The sequence below is a fragment of the Argiope bruennichi genome, chromosome 9, assembly GCF_947563725.1.
Source record: "Argiope bruennichi chromosome 9, qqArgBrue1.1, whole genome shotgun sequence".
NCBI lineage: Eukaryota > Metazoa > Arthropoda > Arachnida > Araneae > Araneidae > Argiope > Argiope bruennichi.
In genome coordinates this window covers 82,324,154-82,351,105 of record NC_079159.1, presented here as the reverse complement: position 1 = coordinate 82,351,105, position 26,952 = coordinate 82,324,154, and the positions used below count along the sequence as shown (strand labels likewise).

The window sequence follows — 26,952 nt, the reverse complement described above, 5'->3', positions numbered from 1 at the left end:
CAAGATTTATTATTTAGAATGATAATGAAGCAGTATAAAATTGCTGTAAGAGCTACACATATATAAATTTGCAAGATAACAAATCTGAAATTTATGAAGACCTTAATTCCACTTATATAAAGAAATGTTTAAGTCGAATAGTTTCAAATTTTAGATTTTTCTAAATAATATTTTTCAATAAAATTAAATACCTAAAAAATCAGGTAGACAACTTACTTTTCTAGTTTTTGTCTTGCTTCATTCATTTTCTCAATTTTTTCTTGAACTTCCACACTAGCATAATGGCCACTTTGCAGTAATTGTTGTCCAAACATTTCAAAAGCTTGGAAAGTTCCTGCTCGAGCATCGATTTCAGTACGATGTTCCTGTATTAAAAGTTCAGATTTGTATAAATAAGAGGTCTAACACATCAAAATATGATAAAAGTGATTCAATGTTTAAAAAAGAATAGAGTTTGGCAATACTTACAAGAATGAATCATTTATGCAATGAATAAATGAATCATTTAATTAAATATGTAAGTTGATGAAAAAGGAATTCGACACACTATCTTCTAAGATAATGAATTTTAATTTAAAAAATGAACAATATTAATTTTAGTTATAAATAAATGAATCATTATAAGTTCTTACAAGCAGATAATAGCAAAAGATTTAAAAAGTTCTATGTTATAATAAACAGTGAATGATGACAGGAAACATGCTAAAAAAAATCCTACTCTTAATTCTGAAATATGTAGTAAAATAACTGAATGTCTAATTTCATTTTCATACAATGTATTTTCTCATATATATATATAGATAGATAGATATAAAATTATGTCATGTAAATTGTAAAAGAAAAATATTAAATGCTTTATGTTGTAATGTTCAGTAATGTACTGCATAGAATAAGTACTTTAGTATGCATTTAATACTTATTTTACTTAAGAGAAAAAAGAGGAAGGTAGAGGAGAAGAGAATAAACAAAAGCAGCTTATAAATATTTTATGCTTTAATATTGGATAAATAAATTAGTGAAACAGAAAACTTAAGATATATTGATTGCAATAAACTATGATTAAGAAATTTATTTAATATATGCATGCATAAATAAAAGCTATGCGCGAAATCTACTTATATTATTTATAAAAATTTAAACAAAAATAAAAAAATTATGAGCTCAGACAATTATTTTCAACTCAGAAGTTCCTCATGCAAAATAAAATATTGCTTTCTTACCCAATAGGAAACTGGGTTAAAATGCTACTAAAAATGAATTTAATATGGGTATACAACTAATTAAATGATAGGCAACAAAGTGCATGCTCCTCTATATCTAATGAGAATTTATAAATGCTGTTTTTCTGCAAAAATACAGTAGTATACGATGAAATTATTTGCAATATTCTCACACATAGTTTGAATTTTATGAGCAAATACTTCATCAACCAGAATTAGCAGTAATTAATTTAAACTACTTCAGTCCAGGTAAAGTTCTGTATTAAAACTTCAAAAATCTGTATACATTGATAGATAGCCAAATTCCACATGTCAAAAAATTTATCACAATGTATAAGAAAAGCCAAACATTATTATTATTATTATTAGTTTAAAAATAAGTTGAACAAAATAAAGCACATCACATTTAAAATTTAGAAGCTTAAATGCGGTTAAAATAGCATAGCTGTTCATAAAAGCACAGAATTTGTTTGCAGAGTTACAACAGAGATGCTGTTAATTTACTTCAAGCTGAAATTCTGCTATTTTTTTTATACCTGTGGGATACCATAGTGAGCATCAATTTCAGAGCGATAATTCTAAAAGAAATCAAATTTTGAAATGAAACAGTGAATTTAATTTGCAATCAGGGGAAAAAAATAATATTCATCTCTCTCTCTCTTTTTTTATTTTTTTATTTTCAAGAATCAAAAAACAATTTAGAATTTTTTTTAAACACTTCTTTAAAATCATACTAAACATTAAGCACACTGATTGCACTAGTTTATATTTTAAATCACCTTTAACTGGTTTAAACAATTCATAAATATAAAAAAAAAACATACTTGGTTTTAACTTTAAAAATATTTACATTTTAAAAAAAAAAATAAATGAAAGCAAGAACAAAAATGCAATTAAAAGATTTGAAATGATCTTAAAAAATTTACAGTTACGTTTACTCAAACAAAAAATGATTTCCATTTTAACATTCTAGAATATTGAATATCTGGATAAGGAAATAAAGATATATCTGACAGCATATTTATCTATTTTAGCAGATTATAGAAACATTTATGGATATTCTGCCAAAATTCAAAACAGATCAAATAAATTTTATATATATATATATTTTTCTTTTCTTTTCTTTCTAAGCAAAATTCTGAGTCGCAGATAAAAAGGCAGTAAAAGCGAAAGTAGGAAAATTATAGGTAAAAGCAAAATAAGGCATTTTATATAAAAAAATCTTCCAAGGAAAAAAAATTCACTGTAAATGAAATAAATAAAATCTTACACACCTGATGTCTTTCAAGTAATGCTTCTGCACCAGTCACATCATTAGCCAATTCTTCTGAAGAGACAAGACTCATCATGCTTTGTATCCATGACATCAAATCTCTATTGAATGAAAAAAAAAAATATTTTGTGAACAAACATTATAGAAATGCAATATAATGTTTAAAAGTTATAACAGATAAATTAATTCAAAAAGAACAACAGTGAGTAATCGATTGAAAAAATTACTGCTTTCAGCACATTTACAGATATTGAAGTTTTATAAACACACATCATTGACATAATATGCACATTTCAAAATATAATCTAACCTTGAAACATTCTTGTGCATTGAAATAATATGGCATACTATTTAATCATCAAATCAAGATCATTAATTTCTAAATGAGATTAATTACAATTTTAAGAATTTCCATATTACTACCAAATTTCAATTTATTCAACATCAAAGACAATATCAAATGACTCAAAGACTATATAAACCATAACAGTCTACATAAAATGTAATGTTAGAATGAGTTCAATAATATTTCAAAGGGAAAAAACAAACAAACAAACTGTATCTTAAAATGAATATTATGCAATATTCTTGCTGCAAATGTAAGACCAAGTCTTCTTTTAATTAGATTCAGAAAGGGCCCGAAAGCAATTACTGTAGTATGAAAATGGGTGTGATCTGGAAAATCTCGTCCATACCAAGAGTCAGTCAAACAGAATTAAATCCTTGTAATAGTTCAACATGTGCAAAGGATATAGTGGTAACTAATACATTGATATATTTTATTTGATTAAATCAAATTAAAATGATATGAAATAAAATAGAATAAGATTCAAAATAGGATAATTATAATTTAATTTTTAAAAAAATGTATTAATAGAAAATTTTAAAACATATAAATCAGGATTAATATTTTTGTAAATTTCAGTAATGCTTTTTAAAAAAACACCAAAATTAAACAAATTTACTCACAAATGATGAAAATCTGAAAAAAAAAAAATCAAAGAAAAATTACCTGTAATCTGCCAAGAAACGCTGCAAGTCATAAGAATCCAACAGTTTTTCTTTGCGAGCATTAGCCTTAGCAGTAAGTTGTGTCCATTCTTCATTGATTTCCTTTTGTTTTGTATAAATAGTCTCAGCTGCTTCTGGATGAGTTTGCATCAAGCGGCTTGCTGTATCATCTAAGCTGCGAATCTAGGGGGGGGGGGGAAATTCTATTTAGAAGAATATGAGTTAAGTTTTCAATCAACACTCAAACTTCTGAAACTTTTTCCCCCATTTATTCATTCTTAATATATATTCATATATTGTCTTTTCAAAACATATCTAATAAAGGCCCAAATTTTATGCTTTACAACATTATTTAAATCTTAAATGTTATTCAGTTTATTATCTAATATCATTCAAAATAAAAATTAATCTTTAGTTTCATAATATAACAAAAATCCCCCCTTAATTAAAAGCATGTATGTATATAGAATTTTTCATGCTTGAAATTGTTACTTTATCTTTGAAAATAATTCATTTGTTTTCAAAATTTATATCTGGAATTATTTCTTTGATTACCTTAAATTTAAAAGAACTAATGTAAAATGAAATTCATTGTAGCTATTTTAAAGAATTTGGAAATTTTAAATCTTATCAGCGTAACTGAATTATGACTAAACGATAAGTGAACCAACTGACTCAAAAAGATTGCTAATGATAAATATAAATATAGAAATGAATATAGAAAACAGAAAGGTTTAAAAATATTACATAATTATCTGTATTTAATATATCCCAATATGAAACTGAACTTACTCTATCCCCAAGGGCAGCCAAATCTCTCTCCAATCCTTCATGTTTCCTTTGCAAAGTCTGTACACTACGAAGATCATCACCAATAATATCAGAATTCAAGTTATCATCCTTTTCTCGAATCCAATCTTTTGTCTCATCAACATCACGCTGGAATCTCTGAACTTCATGAGCTGAGCCAAGCTGGTTAGCACGCTCTGCAGTAATTTGTTGAACTTCTTGCCATTTCTGATTGACATCCTGGAGAGGTAAAAGAAAGTACAACAATGAATAAAAGCATGGGTTCTATTTTTATATTTCCGAATATTTTGTTTTAATAAAAGAAAACTAATTACTACTTTATTACTAGCTTTATACAAATAGTTCATATGAAATTACTTCAATTTGTGCTTGAATTTTCAGTGCAGCTTCAGTATGACCTGAGCTCATCAGCTTGCTTGCAGTTTCATTCATTTGTTGCAATCTTGCTTCATTTGTTTGCAATTCAGCTTTGAAATCATCAAAATTCTTCTGCATTACTTCAACTTGTTCCAAATCTTCTCCAACATCTTGGACTTGGGCTATTTGTTCCTAAAATAGATAATGTAATAAGTTAGATAACTTATCTTTATCACTGGAACCAAACATGATAAAATGTTGGTGTCGCAAAAATATTTAATAGTTAAACATCTCAATTTTTATAATCAGCCTGCAGAGCTCAGAAGTATTTGCACAACCACCCTAATGTATAAATATGTTATAAAAATAAATTTTTTTCTCAAACTAAGCTTCATTTAAAAAGAATGCTGATAATGTATATTTATTAACAGAGAAGCAATGAAGTAAGAATGCCTGAATTTTACCGATGCGAGTAGTTATGAGAAACATTTCTTTAAAAATCAGAAATTTGTAATATTTCAGTTTCAGCTATTCTTTAAAAGCAGTTTTGCAAATAATATTTCCTCTAGTGCAAGAGGAAGTAGATACCAAGTGTCAAAAGAGAAAAATTATTCCGCTCCTATTACAAGGGTCTCCCCCCACCCCTGGAGGGAGAACTACCATTTAAAAAAGTTTTGGTATTCATAAATTCTATTTAGCATTTCAATTTAACAAGTTCAATAATACTTGTGTGTTAAAGCAAAAAAAACAAAAAAAAAAAAAAAAACAATTCTTTAATAGTTAAATAATTAAAATTGTCATTTTGAAGTTTTTTTTTAGAAATAAAACACTTGTGAAATCTTGAAAATTTACTTCAGTAGAGTAAAACAATTGTAATCAATCTAAATTAATTAAATTCAGAATTTTTAAAATTTTTTAACCAGACATGATTCATGCTCGGGATAGAAAAAGCAGAACTTAATGAAATAATGAACAGGCCAAATATAAACACCAAAAAGGAAAATAAGTATTATTAATTGAACAATAAAACAAAAAAATAAATATATAAAGTTCTTGATATTTAAAAAATATTGCTACATTATTACATTATGAGAAAAATCAATCTCTAGAAAGATAAAGTTCAATTCTAAAAATGTTGAAATCCTTATTTCTGTTTAAATCTGCCAGGTCTGTTTATCATATCCATTAAAAACTATTCAGAAAATTACAATTTTAATAATAAATTTGCTATGTTTCAAGTTGAATCTACTTACTTTGTCTTTAAGCCATTGAGCAAGTTCAGCAGCTTCGCGCACCAACTGGTATGCTTTGCAAGATTCCTCAAGTTTATTTCTTCTCTCCTGACCTAAGCCCATTAGATTTTCATACTGCGTCTCAATTTGTGCCTGTCGAGCAGAAATGTTATTGGTGTCAGCAAGATTTTGCTGGCTAGATGAAAGTCCAGCTTCGATCTTCTTGACATATGCAGCAGGAACAAAACCTTGCCTGTCATTGACTTCCACTTTCCACCAATCCTAAAAAACAAAGATTAGATTCAGATATAAAGGTAGCACAAAACATTAAGAAAACATATTTAAATTCTGAAGCAACAAGAAAGTTTTATAAGTATTCATTTAAAGTAGAGCAAAACTTTCACAAATTTTAAAAAAATAACAAAAATCAGACTAATACAGATCAAAAATTGTAATATGATTATAATATAAATATATAATTTTTACAATTTTCAATTTAAAATAAAAGAAATTGCAGGAAAATACTAAAAAGTGTCGACAGCTTAATTTGTATTGTAAAAAATCATAACACAAACTGATTACTGAAAATGCTAAAAATTTTTTGCATGCATGTAGAAGTTCTCTTGGCTGCAATATTTCCATCTTTATTTAGCAATGTCATAGTAAGGATCAAGGAGAAAACTCTTTTCTCACATCTCTTTTAATAATCAAATTTAAATTATTAAGCAATTAAGATTTCAAAACTAAATTATTTTTAAATCTTCTATTCAGACACTATTTGGTATTAAACACAAAATGTGTTATAAAAAATAACTAAAAAATATTGAAAGATAAATACTATTAATTAAAAAAGGATAAGATTTTTTCATCAATTTACGCAACCTGATCACTATTATTCAAAGTAACTTTTTAGAGTTGAATTAAGATTTCAAAACTCAAGCAAGCAGATTTTATACATTAAATGATAAAATATAGCAAAGTAATAAAATATAGAAACATGTGGAGTAAAGATATTAAAAATATATCTAAATGTTCATTTTAACAACTAAAAAAAACAGAAAAACAATTAAAATTTTGCACAACAAATTAAAAAAACAATCAGAATCTACAATACAATCTGATTTTTAAAAAAATGCAATACCTTATTATTGCTATTTAAAAGAGTTAAGAAATCTCCTTTTTTCATTGAGACTTCTCGAGGACTTTTTTCAATGTAGTCATATAAAGCCATAACTAATTCTTTACCGGCATGGTCAACAACAGGTCGTTCTTGTTGCTATAATAAACAATTTTACACTAAGTTATACTACAATAAAATCAGGTACTATGTTAAATGAAAAAAATTAGCAAGTTATTACTATAAATAGATAGTTTAGAACAGATTTTCAAATCACATACTCGGCAAGACTGTGCTTGTTCCTTGAGAGCAAAGATAGTGTTTCCAAATGCTTCTAAATCAGCCATCAATGCTTCATGTTTCTTCAGAAGGGACTGAAATATCAAAAAGAAAAATTATAAAAACTGAACATAACTAAACAAGAGATATATCTAGTTAGAAAGAAAATAATGACTTTCAACAATTAATTACCTCTGTAGAATCTTCATCTTTGCCATAATCTTGACTTCCAACAATAGGTTCTTTTTCTTTCATCCATGATTCTGCTTCATTTGCATCAGCAAAGTATTGATGAGCTTGGAGTGAATCTTCCAAATCTTGTTTTCTCTGTAAAGCTTTGTCCTAAATGGGGGGCAAAAAAACATGATAATTGGGAAAAGCATATCTGAAGTTAAAATAATTCACTTCTTAAAAAATACATTTATGAAATTAAAACAAAGCATTCACAATTCATTATCATTAATTTACTATTTTCAAGAATATTTTATATCTTTTACTAATAAATAATTCAAATGTTGGAAAATAAAATGCAATTTTTTTTAAAAAAGCAGAACTTAATCTTAGAATATTATGTAATTCATACAAATCAAAGTGAATAAGACAAATATAAGGATATGATTATAATTATTATATTAGGATTTACACAATTCTTTTAAAAGTGTACAAAGTAAAAAAATTAAAGTTGAAATTTGTTAATGAATGTTACAATTTAAATAATAATGTAATTAATAAATTATTTACTAAATCAATATTAGATTAGTAAATAAGTTGTGATATGTAATAATTGTTGGACCATTCAAATTTTTAAACTTCCACATGAATTACTGATTAAAGTACACATTCCTTAAATGTTCTTTCTGAAAATTTTCATTTATAAATAAAGGCTAAGTTAGCACTCAAGTTTAAATTAACTACTTAGAATTCTTAAGAATTAAAAAGAAATATTTACTTTAAAGTAATAAATTAGATCCAACATTTAAAAAGTGGAACTTGAAAGCTTAAAACGTACATTCAAATATATATCACACCCATTAATCTATGCAAAGAAAATTTCCTTACTTTTAAAGCTTGCCATTTTTCATTGAGATTACTAAGGCGTTTCTGTATTTCATTAGAAGCAAAATGGCCTGAAAAATGTTTAAAAGCAATTCAGTACAAAAAAATCAGAGAAAATATAATATATATAATTATAAAATCATAAATACCTTCTTGAACCATTTCTTCTCCAGATTGGCATACTGATCGAACACGATTTTCATGGTTATTAATTTCAGCAAGCATTGCTTGATGTTTCTTGATTAGATTTTGAACACCAATTAAATCACGTCCTAGAAAAATTAAATCATTAAATATGCATAATTATAAGAACCAACCACAACTAAAACTTAGTACACATCAAAATAAAATATTCTTCAGAATATTAACAATATATGTATATATTAAATAATTTAATTTTCATACTTTAAATTAGTAATTGTAAGACATACTATATTATTTTTAAAATTTATATTTCATTCTATAATTTAAATGTATTTATTCTAACTTATAGTTATTATAAATATTGATAATTTCTTTCTTTTAATTTAGTGAAACTTCATCTTAATTCGAGCCATCCTATTCAAACACTTTTTTTAATAATTTATATGCAATATTCCTAAAAATCCCGAATTCATTCAAATTTATAACTACTAATCATCCACATAATAACAGATGTGATATTTCAAAATAAGATATTACCTCTATTAGTGGATGCTGCAATTGGCTCCTTTTCTCTTATCCATGCCTCTTCATCTTCAATGTCTCTGTATAATTGCTGCACACGGAGAGAATCTTGCAACTTCTGTCGCCTTGTTGCTATAGGTTTTTGCAAAGCATTATATCTACTAACAAGAGCAACTTGTTTATTCTGAATTGATTCGGCATCAAAATGTCCTCGTTCAACAAAATTTGTAGCTTGCACCACAACTCCATCAATACGATCTTGATGAGAAGCTATATCAGCTTCTAATAATGCATGTTTCTTGATCAAATTTTGCACACTAGTCAAATCCTTAATAAAAAAAAAATGTAAATTATCTATTTGAATGAATCATGAGACAAATTATTCTGAAAAAATACTGATGAATAATATTCTGGTTTACCTTTCCATAATCTTCAGACAGAAGTTGTCCTTCAACTTCAGATAGCCATATTTCTATATCTTCAATACCTCTATTGAACTGCTGCTGTGCAGCTGCTTCATTTAATTTAGCTCCTTTCCTCTCTGTTGCTTCTACTAATGATTTCCACATATCTAATATCTCCATCATCCTTTCACTAAAATGGTATTACATGTTTTTCAAATAAACAAAGTAAGTGAAGATCAAATTGAAATATTTATGAAAAAATATCATGAAATGTTAAATTCTTGAAATGTAGTAAAATTTCAACAGATTTTTAGAGAAATGTTATTAACTTATTTTTCAAGATAAAAAATATTGAAAAGCAATATTTGAAGGAAATTTCTGTATTGCCCATTTAAAGAACATAGGGAAAATGAGGAAAAATATTAAAAATTCACAAAGGTAATTTGGTATATAACATTAATAGAAATAGCTAACAGCAATTACAAGATGAAAATGTTTATTTACATTAAAATAAGAAAGTCATGCAGAGAAAAATTACCAGCAAAGTAACATTTAAATGCATCATTTACAAATATTCAACAATTTCTTCAATTCGCTAATAAAAACAATTTAGACTACAATATATCTTTTTGAATGAATGGCCAGTACACTTAAAATTATTATTTGAAGGAATAAACAATTTTATTTTTCTACAATTATTTCTTTAAAATGACCAGTTACTTAAAAACAATTACATTAGAAAAGTAAAATTACTTTACACATAAAAGTAGAGCTATTTCTAAATATTCACTGAAAATAAATAAGAAAATTCTTTAAGAAATTAATTTGATATTCAATAAACACAATTATAATTATACTCTTAAACTACAAAAGTAACAAGACAAAATGACAAAGATAAATTTGCTACAATAATAAATAATAAAGTTTTTAAATTTTTTTCATTGAAGACAAAATAAACAATGATTGTATAATTTGTTTAAATTTAAATTAGAAGAAATTTATAAGTATTTTTATAAATTTTTATTTTGCTAAAGTAAAAATAAATAATAATTATTAAATTTTATAATTATTTCATGGAAAATTTTTTTATAATATCAAAAAATAATCACCCTTGCTTACCTTATTCGTGAAGAAGCATAATGATTAGCTTCCATCAATTCTTGTCCAGTGCTTGCAATTTCATCAATTCGACTCTTATTAGCATTTAGTTCTTGTTCAAAATTTTGGTGTTTCTGAACTTTACCATTTACATTAGTAGGATCCTAATTAAAAAATGAGGAAAATTAGATTAAAATTAGTAAAAAATTGGAAGATGAAAAGAGTCATCTTTAAATTTAACAAAAAGCGTCTAAGAAAAATTATTAAAAAACAATATAAGCTTTACAAATTAATAAAATACTCACACATTATAACATAACATTACATATTAAAATAATAACATTATACAATGTAGTAAATATTTATATCTGGAAGCAATTTTTCTTAAAACAATTATAGAAGTTTCAAACATTAACATAACAAATTTTTAGGTGCATTTTAATAAAGGATATTAAGATAAAACAGTTATTTCTCAATATAATCAGTTATATTTTTTTAACAATAACATTATACCAAATAGCTTTCATCAGTTGCTGTTTTCAGTTTTTCACTAATCCATCCTTTTGTTTCATCACAGTCTCTTTCAAACTGCTGCAATCTATATGAATCTTCCAACATTGCTCGTCGAATATCGGATTTCTCCATAAGAGCAGAACGTCTCTCCAACAACTACACAAAGTAAATAAAACAAATTAATTCAATAAAATAAATGCATTAGATATTAAAGAATATAAAAATTATCTTCCCTCAAATTCATAATTATGAGAATTAACAAATGTTTTAAATACTTACAGCAGCTCTTCTTTGAGCCACATCATCAGCAGCATAATGTTGTCCTTCAATTAATTTAGTGGCAAATTCATCTAAAGCCTAAGAAATATACAATAAAATTAGTTATCAAAATAAAATTTGCAAAAAATATCAGAAACAGAAAAAAGGTAAGGAATTGAAACCAAAATTACCTTTATTTTTTCTTCTTGTGCAGCAAGTGATTTTTCGAAATCTTCATGTTTTTTAATGAGAGCTTCAACAGAATCAAGGGAATCTCCCAAATCTTCATTAACCAAAAATGCCTGTCAAATGAATTAATTCAAGGTAAATTACAGAAATATTTCAAAATATAATGGAAACTAATTCTAAAGTATATATTCTTACAGAATATATAGAAACATACTTCTTGTTTAGCCATCCAAGTATCAGCTTGCTCTGTATCTCTATAAAATAGCTGCAAATCCATGCACTGTTCATAAAGAATGCGACGTTCTTCCCATAATGACAACAAAGATTGCTTCTCACTGGCTAGTGTCACAAGCTAAAAAAAAGAAAAGAAATTGAAATATAAATTAAAGGATAACACTAAAATTCAATAAAAAATTTGCATGCCATTTTAAAATAATACAAAAATAGATATACAAAGAGATAACAAATATAGATAAAAAAAAAAAAAAAAACTTCTATGCATTATAATTGGTTGATTTCAAAAAGCAGTATTTGATCAATATTTATGCAGCTGAGTTATTAGTACCCAATTTTCAATTGATAGGACAATAATGTTTCGTTTCTATGGCAAAACCAAACTTATTCCATTGTTTCTTTGTTGCCCAATTTAAATATTTGATATACATTCCCAAATTCCTTTACAACTTTTAATTACCGTATTTCATGTATTAGCCGAAATTTGATGTCAAAGTGTAGAAATTTGAAATCTTTTCCCTTTGATTTATTTTCAAGGTAATACAAATATCCTGAAAGTAATATTTTGTTATTTTATTACATTAAAAAAAAATTTTAATGATTTTCTACAGGTTGTTTTTAAAGGATATTTTTACTCCACAGTATTTTAATCTTGATTCATAAAATAATTTAAAAGAAATTTATTGAAATTAATGTTTTAAATCAATTTGGGGATTAATAAATCATTACTTGCATTAATATTCTTAAAAAAATTAAGAAGGAATAATTTTGAATAAAGAAAATAAACTTCGTTTAAAAATCTTTCAAACTTTTAGAAGAATAATTATAGAATAGAATTCAGTCACTCCAAAGACAAGAAAAATTATGTTAATTAAACAAAATTTTACATTAATTAGAATCAAATGAAACATTTTTTAATATCAAGCCAACAACCATAAAATCCTGGAATTGATTTTTAATAATTTTCATTCTGAGTAACAGATTTAATACTCCATTAAGGTTACAAAATCAGTTTATAACTTACATTATTACAAAAATCAAGCATTTTTCTATTATCACTAACAAGAGAAAGAGAGAGAGAAAGAATGAAGAGAACTTAGGAATGAAAATACCAACCTTTTCTTTTACTTCATCAACAGCATAATGATCTTGATCCAAAAGCATTTTCCCAGCTTCAGCAGTAGCTCGGAAACTATCTTCTCTTGCATCAATTTCACCCTATGATTATATAAATAATTATTATCCAGCAAGTAATAGTTAGTAAAGATGAATTCATTTACTAGAATAGAGTACCAATATTTAAACAATTTGATATAGGCATAAACTGAATACAGCCATACTTAATATAGAATATTTTAAAATAAAATAATTATTTTTGGATTTGGAGAAGAAATACTTTGTACTATTTTACATTATCACAAAAGAGTAAAACATTCGGTTGCACATAAATTTTATTGCCACATCCTATAATATAATAACCTTAATAAAGGATCTTAAAGTTTTATTAAAGCATTCTTTTCTGAGCATTTAATTGAACTTGGATAATTGCCTGTCCAAGGAGATGTGTTCTCAAATAAGGCATAATAAAATATATACTTTACTAAACATTTGAAAAAGTCTTTTTTTAACTAGATGATTACAGTGATCTTGAAATATTATCAGATGTAAAGTAAATGTATGGACTCGTTTAACATATTTTCCTTTTTAATAAAAGATATTAAAAAGGATAGCAGAATAATAAAGCAACATTCTTCGCCAATTCATCTGCAAACATAAATTACATACAGACTAAATATGAAATAAATAAATTTATGAAATTTTTTTTAAAAATCTTTCTTGGGCATAATGATGCAAGTATTTTATTGCAATTAATGTAATTTGCAGGTCAGTAGTTATGAAACAACTGCTATCTTAAAAAAATTTTTCAATCAACATTAAATTTTTGACATATATCAGTTCAATCTTCACATATCTGTACCTTATGTTCTTGATGCCTCTCCAAGAGTGCTTCAGCACCAGCAACATCCTTTGCCAATTCATCAGCAGAAATAATGGCTTTCATATCATGAATCCAGGATACTAAATCTCTGAAATCAGCCAAAAATCTGTGCAGAAGATAAGATTCATCTAAACGTCTACGTCTTTCTTGAGCCTATAAAGCAAAATATAAGAAATAAGTATTCATAAAAGATTATACATTTAAATATTTATGATTACAAAGGGTAAAAGATATACCTTTGATTTTAGACTTTCCCAGTTTGATGAAATTTCAGCATTTTTGGACTGAATTTGATTAGAATGATCTTGATGTATATTACACAATCTGTCAGCTTCTTGAGCCAAAGTCATGACCTGAAAATTATCATAAATGATAATTAAAACCTCAAAATAGATATAGAAACATTTTTATGCATTACAAAAGTTAACAAAATAAACAATTACTACCTTATCTTCTAAAGCTGCAAGGTCACGTTCTATGCCTTCATGTTTCCTTTGCAAAGTCTGCACACTGACAAGATCACGGCCATAATCATCAGATGATAAAACTAAATCTTTTTCAGTGATCCATGCAATTGTCTCATCAGCGTCTCTGTAATAAGAAACAATTCATTTGAAGCCAGAATAAAAATTAAGAACAAGTTGCACATTTACAATTCTATTTAAATAATGACAGATTTGTCAAAAAAATGCACAAAATTGCCTGTCTTATTATTATGTTAAATTTCTGAAACAAAGTCATAAAAATAAAGTATAGCACTTTGGTAAAATGTATTAAAAATAAACATGTGCTATCCATTTAAAAGTAAATAATGAAATATGCACTCAAAATATAGTTTACCTGTTAAATCTCTGTATTTCATGTGCTCCAAACAATTTTTCTTGTTTTAGAAGAGTCAATGCTTTTAATCTTTGCCAAGCATCATTTAATTCCTAAAATATCAATAGATTAATTACTTAATTTTGACAATAAGGATATGGAAAGTAACTTATACCAAATACACTGCAAATAAAGCATATCACAGTTGACAACAAATATAAATTTCTCAATGTGATTAGGCAATTAGAAGTATTTAAGCTCTCAACTTGATGGAACATAGAAAATTATCTTAAACAATTTCTCCAGAAACAGCTGTTAAAGCCCTTTTCACATTCAAATGTATTTTAGAAAAAATCCTGCAGTGAACACTTACTGGTGAATTGCTTAAGAAAATAATTCAATTTCAATCAGAAAAAGATATGCTCCGACTTAAATAATTAATTCTGATTTGCAGAAACACAAGCAAACATAAAAGAAGATTAGGAAATACCCCATCCCCATACTTACAAAGTAAACAGATAAAATTTAAAAATGTATGAATATTCATTTATGTAAAATGTTCTTACATTACAGAGAAGCAGATATGAGGTTCTTTAGCAATTTAGTCTTAATACTAATGGATACAAATTGCACATATTATACTCTAACAAGTACAATTGTATAAAAATTGTAATCTAAAAAGATTTCTTTGTAAGAGTCATGCCAGCAGAGATGCAGTTTGAAGAGAAAGACAGAGGTTATGAGAAAGATTTTTGAACTTAGAACAGCTTTAGAAGGGAATTTGTTAATATAATATTGGGGTTCAAGATGAATTACTGCCTGTACTTGGAGGCAGAAATAAAGTAACTTATAAGTAAAATGAAGCCTGATTTCAAATGATTAGAAAATAATTATTTTTAAAATGCAGATAAATTAAAATTATTACAAATATAAATTAATAATTTTTAAACAAAAACTAAAGGACATGAACAACAATAATGCCATGGAACTTCTACAATAGAGATACTGTGATCAAAAGATAATCCCACATTTTCCATAAAAGTAAGCAATGCTATGATTTATGATGCATTCATAGTATTAGAAAATGTTATCATTATTTCTCAATATATAAATATTTATTTCAATTTTATTCATCAAATTCGAGATATTTTGTTTTTTTAAAGGAAGGATTTTTTGTAACCTCCATTGGAAAAAAATCTGGAAAGACATTATAGTGCTTTTATTTTCCTTCTTATAACTGTATTTTATTATATTAATGTAATTGGTATAATCATTTTTTTCACCTTAGAAAATTCTAAAAAAGAAAATTAAAGGGCTTTCATCATAGTCTCCATTTGAAGTTTTAAAATTAAAAGTATTTATAATTGAATTTTTTTAGTAATGGTTCCAGTCAATAACTATTTCACAGATGTAATGCACAAAAGCTATGCATATTACCAGTAAAAATAAATATAAAGGTTAAATTGGATTTTTAGTTAAAAACTAGGTTAATGGCTTCATATTTAAAAATGGGACATTAGTATTTAGGGATACTAATGTTCATTTTATATTGTAACCCTAAATACTAGAATATATAAGAAAACTGGCAACTGAATATTTTGAGGCTCAGGATGTTTAGTGAGAACAGCCAGCCAACTTAAGGAAACAAATGCAGTTATAAGCTGAAAAGAATGGATGAAAAAAAAATTTACTACATTAAAATTAATTACTAAAAATTAATCCATTTTATATTAAAGATACCTACATTTCAAACATTTATTATTTAATGTTCTATAGTTTTCCAAATGTCTCTTAAACAGAAAAGGCATACTAATGCTTTAAATTTCCATGATTTTAAATGCAAAAATTTCAAAAAGAGGTATGGAATATTTTTGTGCATAATAACAATGTGCTTTTTTAAGTGCATAAGAGATAGAAAATAAAAACTATAAAAATTCATAGTAAAATATAATTTTTCAAAATAATTAGTTAAAAAAAACTTGAAATGAAATGTGGAAAATAAAACACTTGCAGCAGAACTCTCCATGAAGTAAAAGTTATCTATCCTTTTGTTTCTGCATATCATGAATATTAAAAATCAATTTCATTATTAAAACTTACCTCTTTTCTGGTATTTATGGTTTCTTTTTCAGGGTGGCCTTCATTTATTAGTTTATCAGCTTGCTCGTTAACTTCTTGAACTCTGAACTCTTGACTGGCCATGTCCTGCATAGTTAAAATTGTAATAAGTAAATTAAATGCCTTTTGACAACAGAAGAGTAAAATGCATGTTTAGAAACAATATAACAAACCTTCTGGAATTCATCAAATTTTCTTTGAAGCACTTCAACATGTTCCAAATCTTGACCAAATTCATCAGTTGTGACAAATGCTTCCTAAAAAATAAATTTAAATATCATTATTTGGGTAACAATAACAAAACTGCTTTGAAACATATTTAATACTCATTTCCAAATATATGTTCATTCAATTTTTTTTAAAGTTTAAAAAAGGATCTTGGGTTACTCAATTGCTATATAGAGCCAATATAACAATATATCATATATTTCAAAATATAAATCAGTCAATGTTTAAACATATATTGTATTTTTCTCTAAAAAATTTATATTAAAACCAAAATAAAAAATTATTTGCATATATCCTACAACTTTCAAACTTGTTATCCTAAGGGCAAAAATACTGCCAAACAGGTGAAATATTTTCTGATCCAGTCACTGTAATGTAAAATGCTAAATGCAAACAACAAGAATTTTAATTCTGGTAACTTCATCTGAAGCGAGTATATTTTTTCCCATTCATTTGTTGTCTTGTTTGCAATCTGTGGCATATGTGCTAGCCATATTTTCTGAGCCATTATTTATTTGAAAGTTGAGTGGGAAAAGAAATTCTTATACAGGATTTCTAAACTACAGGCGATCAAGTTCATAGAAATTCTGACAACAGCATTTCTCTATAAGCTCTCTGTCTGATATGACAAACCAGCAATTAGACAATTTCAAAAATAAAATAATTTGTTTTTCTCTAAAGAATAATTATATATAAAATAAATTTTTTCTTAAACATAACAAATATAAATTGTACAAATAAAATGTACTGTATTTGTTGATTTATTGCTTTAGCTTGGTTAAAAATAAACATACCTACATTTTTTTTTTTATGAGTCAGCAGATTCATACATAAGCTGACCCCCAATCCCCTTGTTGTCTCCCATAATTTTTGCTTTAGAAAAAGCTTCTAAAATTCTTAACTTGTATGTACACAGAGATATATGGAAACTCATTTATTTTATAATATAAAAATTTCAGCTTTATTTTTATTTTTTCAGGTTTAATAATATTTAAAACAAATTAGTAAAGAATCAAACTGTTGTCAATAAAATATCTATGAAATTCTTGGTAAATAAAAGGAACATTTTATATACAATAGACAAGCAGAAATTATACCAATTAATATTCATTATATTTCAATTATTTAAAATATGGTTTATGGTTTTAAATTAATGGCTATTTTTCATATTTTATTACATAAAATAGGAAAACTGAAATAAGTAAGAAATACTCGAATTTATACAATAGTAATGATGCAAATTAGCTTTTGAAGAAATGACCCATAACTTACCTTATCGTTGATCCAAAACATCACTTCATCGCATTGGCGAAGGAACTGAACCAAAACAAGAGCTTGTTGTAATTTAAGTCCTTTATCTGCAAGCTTAGATAGCAGCAATTCCCAAAGGCGATGCAGCTCTTCCAATCGATGCTAAAATTTAAAAATAACTTAAATTCTATATAAATGAAATGCTATTACATATAATTTGTATGAATGGAAATAAAATCGTAAAATTCATATTAATGTCTCAATTGCAAAAAGAAATCTCGGCAACTTGAAAATTATCAGATTAAAGCTTTTTTTTTTTCTTGAATAAATTATATATTTAGGCTTTAAACTATAGGATACAAGAAAAATAAAATGTTTCTTGCACAATAACTTTGATAAAATAGATAAAATGAAGAACAAGAAGAATTTTTAAACAACAAAAAGGCCAAGATTTCCCTTGACAAGGAAATAAAAAACTACTTATCACACAACTTATTTTTTGATTCCTCATTATCAACCAAACTATCACACAATGAGTGACTGGATAAACACAATGAGTGACTGGACTTATCATTAAAGCATATAAAAGTTGATTCAATTTGAAAGCAAAAACTAATTATTTAATAGTACAATAGTTAAATTAGCAAAAGTAAAAATTCCATTATTACAGAAACTACACCATACCAAAAGGAGATGCTCAATAACAAAGGCATTAAATTTGTTTCTAACTTTAATGATTACTTCTATATCAAAATTTTACAGAGAAAAATCAAGTTTTTAATAAAATATACAAAATTAGAAAAATAGTTTGCAAAATTTCAAAGTTCATATTTTTTTTATTATGATAGTATTTTCAATTAATTTTAAGAGGATTCTCAAATAAAATTTTTAAAATTATCCATACAGCCGAAATTAATAGTATTTTCATAATATTAATTCAAGAAATTATCAGACTTGCAAAAAGATTTTTAAAAATTATAATTACTATTATAAAAATATAGTAATTATAATTAAAATAACATTTTTTAAAAAATTTTTAGTCTGTAATGGGAAAATGATTAAAATTTTTACAAAATGGTTATACAAATCACAAGCACTTTATAATATAATATTTTTTTTAATACAGAAACATAAAAAACTCACTTTAATGACATCTGAAGCAAAATGATTCTGATTTATTAACTCAGAGCCTGTGTTATCTAATGCTACTATAGCATTGCTGTGGGCTGCAACTTCTGATTCAAAAGCTTGATGCTTTTGAATCTTTGCCTGCAAAAGTAAAATAAAGCAGATTAATATAAAAGAGAGAAAAGAAAAGTCAATAAAGTTAGAAAAATTAGCATATATTTATAATTTATAAAAATATAGACAACGCTGAATAGAAGTAAAGAAATGAATGTAAATCTATTAATAAAATATAAATCTGTTGTTGTTGTTAATATGATGGTAGAATATAAATCTCAATTCATTAGAACTAAGTTTATTTAATTAATGCTATTAGTTGCCATATATTATTCATACAACGCAATTCCTATTACCTTGATTCTGACTAACATTATAATCATTATTTTATAAACTGCACTTATGTTAATCAAACAAATGAGCAATTATGTCATTTCCTATTTGGATAAAAATTGAAAATTCTAAAGATTTCTCAATAGATGTTACCAATAGATTTTGATTTACAGATTTAAAGATTTGGAATAAAGCAAGAATATATTAATCAAGATTGACTGCTTACTATTTAACATTTTTGAAGAAGAGATTAATGCATATGATATTGTATAAAAAATTATTTAATATAATTTTAAGTCATAATTACAATTCTTTGTTTAATCCACTGAAGAAAATCACACGATAGGTTTAGGAAATATAGTGTTATTCAAAACTATAAATAAATATTTTTTTAAAAACTTCATTGTAACTTTATATTTGGTTTTAAAAAAAGATTCAATTCAAAAACAACAAAAAAGTAAGTTTCAATAATTGAATAAAACATACTCTTTTTTCCAAAAGATTTATATTTTCTATATTAAGGTGAACAAATTGATATGGCATATACCAATAGTGAAGCATTTTAAATTTCCACAGGCATGCTGTATGCATTAACACCAGAGATCTCAGTAAATTGCTTTTTAAAATGAAGTGATACGGCAATTTCTTGGATTTGTCATTTCATGGTTTGTCAGCAATATTCAATTTAATATTTTCACATGGCACACATGCAGATATAGGCTATTTAATAATGCAGTTCACTTTTATTTCTAAATTTATTATTTTTATTTACCATAGAGCAAGTTTATAAATAAAATATAATTTTATTTTTATAATAAACTTAAATCTGTTACTTAAAGATTTCAAAATTTTAATGAAAACAAAGTAGCATATTAAGGTTAGAATGTTTAATATTAAATATTTGCATTCTAACTTTTATTGAACTTATCAAAAGGAATGAATCAGATGAAATATCAAATAGAAATATTGATGCTAAGCTTTCATTGACCATATATAGAAAATCCTACCTGTAGATTGGTAGGATCTTTATAACTTTCATCTGAAGCAGCTTGTAACTTTTCATTTATCCATGATTCAAGCTCATCAGCATCACGTTTAAAATATTGAAATCTTCGAGAATCTTCTAGTCGTTCTCGTTTGTGTCGGGCTTCGATTTTAAATTCTGAATAACGGGAAAGAACCTGCTCCCTCCGTTGCTGAATGTCATCAACAGATTCCAAAACTTTTATCTCTCTCGGTTGAATATCCATGGTGGTAGCTATATAATATAAATGTAGAATGAATGGTTTCCTATACAAGATAGAAGAAACTATACTGCACACTCTATTAACTGATAAATAAAAATAATGAGATTAATAAAGTTAAAGCAATTACCTATAAAACAAATTCACAGACTTCATATAGATAATATAACTTAAATTTACCACAATGTTATATTTCCAAACAAATAATTTAAAAATAGCAGCAAATATACAGACTAAAAAAAAAGGCTTTTAGAAAAATGTAAAATTTTACCTTTCAAATAAAAATTTATAAAATGATACAAAAACTCATCTCTTCTATTTTATGTGAATTATATTTTTTAGTAGCCTCTCAACTCAGAAATATTTTCATAAATCTTAAGCATAATTAGATGCCAATAATAAGCATAATTAATTATATTGATTTAGTATATAAATATTAAATTAATTTGATTTTAAAATATGGTATGGTCCTCTCACAACATTTGTAAAAAAATTTCCAATTATTAGGTTTTAAAAGCATAAAATACTAAATCTGAAAAGTAAATACTTGGAAAAATTTTATAGTCTGACAGCTGTACTGTCATTTTTATTTTAAATTAAATAATCAAGATCTGAAAATGGATGAATAGATTTATCCAGTTAAGAATCACTGATGTATATATTTTGAAAAACTAGAAATTACTAATAAGTTACAGAAGAGAATCATACTTAAAATAAAAGTATAAGCTTACAGAGAAGGGGCAACATCATCAAGCAACTTAGCCTAACAAGCTAGAATAGACATCTTAAGACATAAAATACAAATACTTTTATTAAGTGCTCTATTAAAAGAACTGACATTTAATAAATAAAGTATTCTATTTCATTAGCAAAATATAAGCCATAAAATGTACAGGATTTAGAACTGATAAAGATATTGAGAAAGAAGAGCCACACCCTGTCCAAGCATTCAGATTCTTAGACAGGGCAGGGTATGCTTTAAATTATTTTAAAAATTCTATATTTGTTAAAATAGGATCTGGATGTAATAAACTTATTTAATATGAATACATACATTCTTTATTGGACATAAAATATTCGAAATGCTTTATAATTAGATCTTTACATTTCCATTTAAAGTAATTCTTAATGTTATTAAGTTAAATTCTAAGTTGCAATTCTAAAATATTTTACAACTAAAGATGTTTAAAATTTTATACAGTTAATCTTTTAAACATAAAAACGGAACATTCATTGATTAATATTTTTATAATAAACTAATATGTTATTTTACCTGAAATAAGATACTAAAATATTTTTGATCACTACAATTTGCCAATTTAAAATATATTAAAACAAAATACACAAAGAAAAGTCAAAATGTAGTGGAATTAGAACATATCTTAATTCAGTTTCCTAAATATAATATTAGTTTAGTGATAGTTTTTAGCTTAATATCATCAGCTATCCAAATATTTCTGGGTAGAAGGCTAATGGCAAATGCAAAAATGAGTTGTCAAGAAAATTTCCAGTTAATCCTGTATTAGAAGCCTACAAAATGGGTGTATGCAGAAAAGTAGGGATTTGATGTTTTTATCAATTGTTTAATATATTAAATATATTTAAAAAATATATTAAAATAAGCAAAGAAACCTTTTTTCATCAATTTTACCAAATGTATTTTTAAATTATTTGATTATCATACATATTAAAATATTACAAAAAATAAAATGAAAGCTCTTACTTTTACTTTGTATTGTTTTTCCCAATATGCTTTTTCAATTGTGAAAATAACAAAGAATGCTTTGTGATGGAATTTAGATATAGGCAGATAGACTGACAAAATTTCAGAATTGACTTGATATTCAATGATCACCGTCTAATCAAAGAAAACACAATATGATGCATTTTAAAACTATCTATCGAATATGTCCAATATGGCAAATAATAACCCAAGTAATTATTCATACTTAAGTTTTCAGTGCCCACTAACCTACTTACAGGGCAGTCAAATTTAACTTCTATGATGCAACAGGACCATTTCCATTGTCACATTTTTGCTTTATCTAAGAAATCCATATGTATTTCTAAACACCTAAAGAATTTTCAACTGGCATATATCTCCCATGAGCCAAATTTAAGTCAAAATGTTATCATTCTGAAATTTTGTTCTTATTTATTTTTTAGGGTAATACACAAAAAAAAAAATTTAAATAAAAAAAAAAACCTTCATTTTTTAAAAAAAAAACATTTTACATTATTTTCATATCAGTTTTTAATACATTTTTTTTCTTTTTCTTTTTTGAATGTTTTTCTAAAAATGTTTGTGCAATTTTTTTTTTGGTTACCTTAAATTAAAAGTATTATTACCTTAAAAACAGAAATCTATATTTTGAATTAAGAGAAGCCCAGTTGAACATTTTTAGTTTGACCAGGTATACACTAAGAAATGCTTGGTGATTTGTTTGTGTGCAACTATTGGTTTCATAAAATCATCTATTCCAGCAGGTTTCACATAAGATTTAGAAATATTCATTAGATGATTGTATTTTTCACAATATTATTTTAAATCTATTTACCTACTTTAACACTTTTGTCTGACTAAGATACAAAACTAAAGCCATTATTTAATCCATCTAATGCAAGCCATTAAAGACAAATCCAAAAATAACCTAACAAGAAAATAACAACTCTTATACAATCCATGATAAACACAGAAGGTTGGATTTGTCTTTCAAAGAAAAAAAAAATCATTATTTATTAATTTGAATTATTGTGCAATGTTTATGAGGTTAAAAAATTTTTTATGCGATTATTATTTGAAAGAATTTTACGAAATATTTTCATAATTTTAAATATTCTCTATTTCTAGATATGAAATTGTGTGTGTGTATTTCACACAATTCAATTAAAATCCTTGCTATGATTTAAAAAAATAAAAGATTCTTCACTTTAATGACACTTTACATAATATTATAAAGTGTAATATCAAAATAAATACTACTTATAATTTTCATTTACACTAAATATTCCATTTCAAAAACATTTAATTTTTATATTAGAAAAATATTTTTTTTAAATAAATATTTCAAATGGTCAAGTTTAGGTAATAAGTACAGATTCTTACTTTTTAATGCAACTTTATTGATTGAATACTTTTTTTAGTTTCCAATCACATTATCAGACAAGATGACAGCATTAGATTACTGCTATTAGTTTTTCAATAATTATTAGAAATTCCTCATTGTAAATGTCTAGAAAATAATTCTTTTTTTTTTTCTACCTTTAAGTATATTATATAGATAATAAGAAAATTACATAAACACCAAAAATTCGAATTAATAATAAATATGCATTAAAAAAATGATGAAGTAATTAATAACTCCATTATAATTTCGATGATGTTTGACAGATTCGTAAATTGCAAGCACAAATTTTTATCATTACGCTTAGCTCACTCAATTAATGTAGGTCATTGTGATCTCTGAAAATTAAAAGTTTCTAAAAGTTAAATTAAAACTTGATATGGTCACAACATAGTAAAAGATGAATCAAAAGCATTTGAAAGGAAACTATAAAGATATATATCAAATGAAAAACGTTACTGAGTGAAAATGTATTACATAAATTTTCATTTTCAGAAAATGTTTTATTTATTGATATATATGTAGGATAAAGTCAGTTAACATTTAAAAAAAACAACTTATAACTAATATGCTTTGAAGAATTTTTTAGCAGACATTTTAAAAAAATGTAAACAAGAGGAAAAAAATTTCAGTTGTTTTAATAAATTAACTAAAAAATGTCGGCAAATCTTTTTTTAATTAATCAAGACGTGAAAATTTGCATAAAATCATATTAAGTATAAATAGTTACAGATATAAATATTAAAAACCTAAATTTATGACTAAAAATACTGAAAATAATCAAAAATTTATATATAAATAATCAAACAGCCTATATTTAAAGGGCAGTTCATTTCCATTTAAAGATGCAGCAAAACTAGATTTAAAATCCAGTGGTTCAAAAAACTGTATATATTTATAATTTTAATAATAATAATACACACAATACCTTAAGTTGTTTTTTGCAGAAATTCTTCTGCAAAACCAACGCCCAGTTTCGTTTAGAAAACAGATCAAGTCAGATCTGAAGAAGACCGGAAGAGACCGATGCCAATTTACGTAATCTTAAAAAAATGTCAGATTCCGCAAAAGAGCATTGACAGGGACACCGAATAGTTTCTCTAGAAGTCCTCAGAATCGGCATGCGCTACATATTATTTTGTTAAGTTACGATATGATAAGCATATGAAATCAAAATATTTATGCAAATCTAAAATAGAAAGGATATTTTGGAATTAATTCCAAGAAAAAGATCATATACAAATGTTAGCAGATTAGAAATTCCAAAACGATTTCCACTTTTTTCTAATATGGCTTCACATTGAAATAAGAAATTGTAGCAAAAAATAAAATGAAAATTTTCAAATATTCTTGTTTATGAAGCAAAATAAAATCATGGATTGACGAAATGTATTTTTATTAATAAATGCTAAAAGGTGTATTCGTGGACAATCATACATCAAAGATGGAACTTGTAGTAAAGAGAAAAAGAATCTCTTTACCACCAGTTCAAAGAGAAATTTATTAAGATTTGTTTTTCAAAGATTAGATGATATTTCATATGGTAGTGGCTCATAAGATCTTAAAATATTTACTGAATCAACTTGATTTAAACAATCCATGTATTTTGCTTCAACAAATGTCATACTTGAGCTAATTAGAAAAACAGAGATGGGATAGAAAACAATAAAATTTATTGGAAATATCCAGATACATACTTCAACACAAATATCGATTGTTAACTACTTCTAATGATTAAAGCTTATAAAATGAGCCAAATCATGCAAAATTCTCGATTTGCAGTCCTTGCACATCATAAAGTAACCTTATCTATCGGAGGTGACGATCATAGTCGACAGAGAAGAAATTTAGGAATCTGCTTGGAGAATTGTAATTTCGACTCCCTCCTTCCGCATTTTAACATTCATATATGATATGCACTTGAATTCAGAACTATGATGCGAAATTCCGTGAACCCAAGATAAATTTTGATGTAAAGAATTCATATACCTCCTGGAATGTCTTACAATTTTTTTTTGGTCAATTATAAGAATTTTATATTTTAATAAAATTTCGAAAGGAACAATTATCATTTGTTCCAAGACAATTATCATTATTAAAAAATATTAATACAAAATGCCTTACAATACTGCTATGATGTCGTCATGATATTCTACGGAATTCTGAATATCGAAGAGCAAAGAGGAGATATTGTTCAATATCTTGGGTAAATAAGGAAGCTTTATAACAGAATTTTTAGCTTCTCTTAAACAAAGTATGCGAAGTAAGAATATGCCAGAGTTAAAGGCAAAAATATATATCGCCAAAAAATTCGAACTAGAAGTTTTGTTGAAACTCCATATTTTAGATGACGCCTTGCTTCTACACGTCAAAAATGGAACAGACTAAAAGAATATAAAATTTTAGATGACTAGTTTTAAGGACAAATTTCCCGTTGTCACTATCAACGGGAAGTCTGTCCGTTCATGCGCACGTGAAATTACATCTCAGAAATACATCAAAGAAACACAAAGAAGTGGATAAATTTAGCAGAAAGATTTTATCCCCTGGATGCTAAATTTTTGTATATTTTATGAAGAAACATAGAAAAGGAATGGTTGTCATCAACCTGCCTATTTGTGTGCTTATGAATGCAGAAACTCAACACCGAAGTAAGTTTAATGAATGAATTTTTCTGCTTTCTCTTTACACAAAAAAAATTGCAAATTCCTAAAATTTTAGATCAAATTGATCAAAAAATACTTTTGAAATCACCAAATATATTTGACGCGCAAGGATAAAATACTTTTCTTAAATGTATACATGATACATAAATATATGTGACGAAGCTAAACACACACACAAAAAAAAAACACTCACTATATATATATATATATATATATATATATATATATATATATATATATATATATATATATATATATATATATATATAT

At 25.6% G+C, this 26,952-nt stretch overlaps 1 protein-coding gene across 3 annotated transcripts in view; it reads right to left on the bottom strand.

Moving 5' to 3' along the window:
- LOC129984503 (spectrin alpha chain-like) overlaps nt 1-25,069 on the bottom strand; it is a 40,584-nt gene extending 15,515 nt beyond the window's left edge. Inside the window, exons 1-30 of one of the 3 annotated variants that reach the window (XM_056094395.1) lie at nt 24,945-25,069; nt 20,655-20,905; nt 19,276-19,401; nt 18,154-18,294; nt 16,827-16,910; nt 16,636-16,740; nt 14,557-14,648; nt 14,163-14,307; nt 13,953-14,069; nt 13,696-13,869; nt 12,834-12,935; nt 11,698-11,835; nt 11,486-11,596; nt 11,316-11,393; nt 11,037-11,192; nt 10,545-10,687; nt 9,441-9,615; nt 9,037-9,349; nt 8,505-8,627; nt 8,359-8,426; nt 7,492-7,641; nt 7,302-7,394; nt 7,045-7,179; nt 5,925-6,185; nt 4,672-4,863; nt 4,297-4,533; nt 3,506-3,687; nt 2,495-2,594; nt 1,757-1,798; nt 217-365 (exon numbers count right to left, since the gene is read on the bottom strand). In XM_056094395.1, the coding sequence (XP_055950370.1) occupies nt 217-365; nt 1,757-1,798; nt 2,495-2,594; nt 3,506-3,687; nt 4,297-4,533; nt 4,672-4,863; nt 5,925-6,185; nt 7,045-7,179; nt 7,302-7,394; nt 7,492-7,641; nt 8,359-8,426; nt 8,505-8,627; nt 9,037-9,349; nt 9,441-9,615; nt 10,545-10,687; nt 11,037-11,192; nt 11,316-11,393; nt 11,486-11,596; nt 11,698-11,835; nt 12,834-12,935; nt 13,696-13,869; nt 13,953-14,069; nt 14,163-14,307; nt 14,557-14,648; nt 16,636-16,740; nt 16,827-16,910; nt 18,154-18,294; nt 19,276-19,401; nt 20,655-20,897 (4,175 nt within the window). In that variant the 5' untranslated portion in view covers nt 20,898-20,905; nt 24,945-25,069. Of the gene's footprint in view, nt 1-216; nt 366-1,756; nt 1,799-2,494; nt 2,595-3,505; nt 3,688-4,296; nt 4,534-4,671; nt 4,864-5,924; nt 6,186-7,044; nt 7,180-7,301; nt 7,395-7,491; nt 7,642-8,358; nt 8,427-8,504; nt 8,628-9,036; nt 9,350-9,440; nt 9,616-10,544; nt 10,688-11,036; nt 11,193-11,315; nt 11,394-11,485; nt 11,597-11,697; nt 11,836-12,833; nt 12,936-13,695; nt 13,870-13,952; nt 14,070-14,162; nt 14,308-14,556; nt 14,649-16,635; nt 16,741-16,826; nt 16,911-18,153; nt 18,295-19,275; nt 19,402-20,654; nt 20,906-22,614; nt 22,733-24,944 lie in introns of those variants that run through there. The other 2 variants (XM_056094396.1, XM_056094397.1) reach the window with 2 other exon arrangements.
- Nucleotides 25,070-26,952: the final 1,883 nt, after the last annotated feature.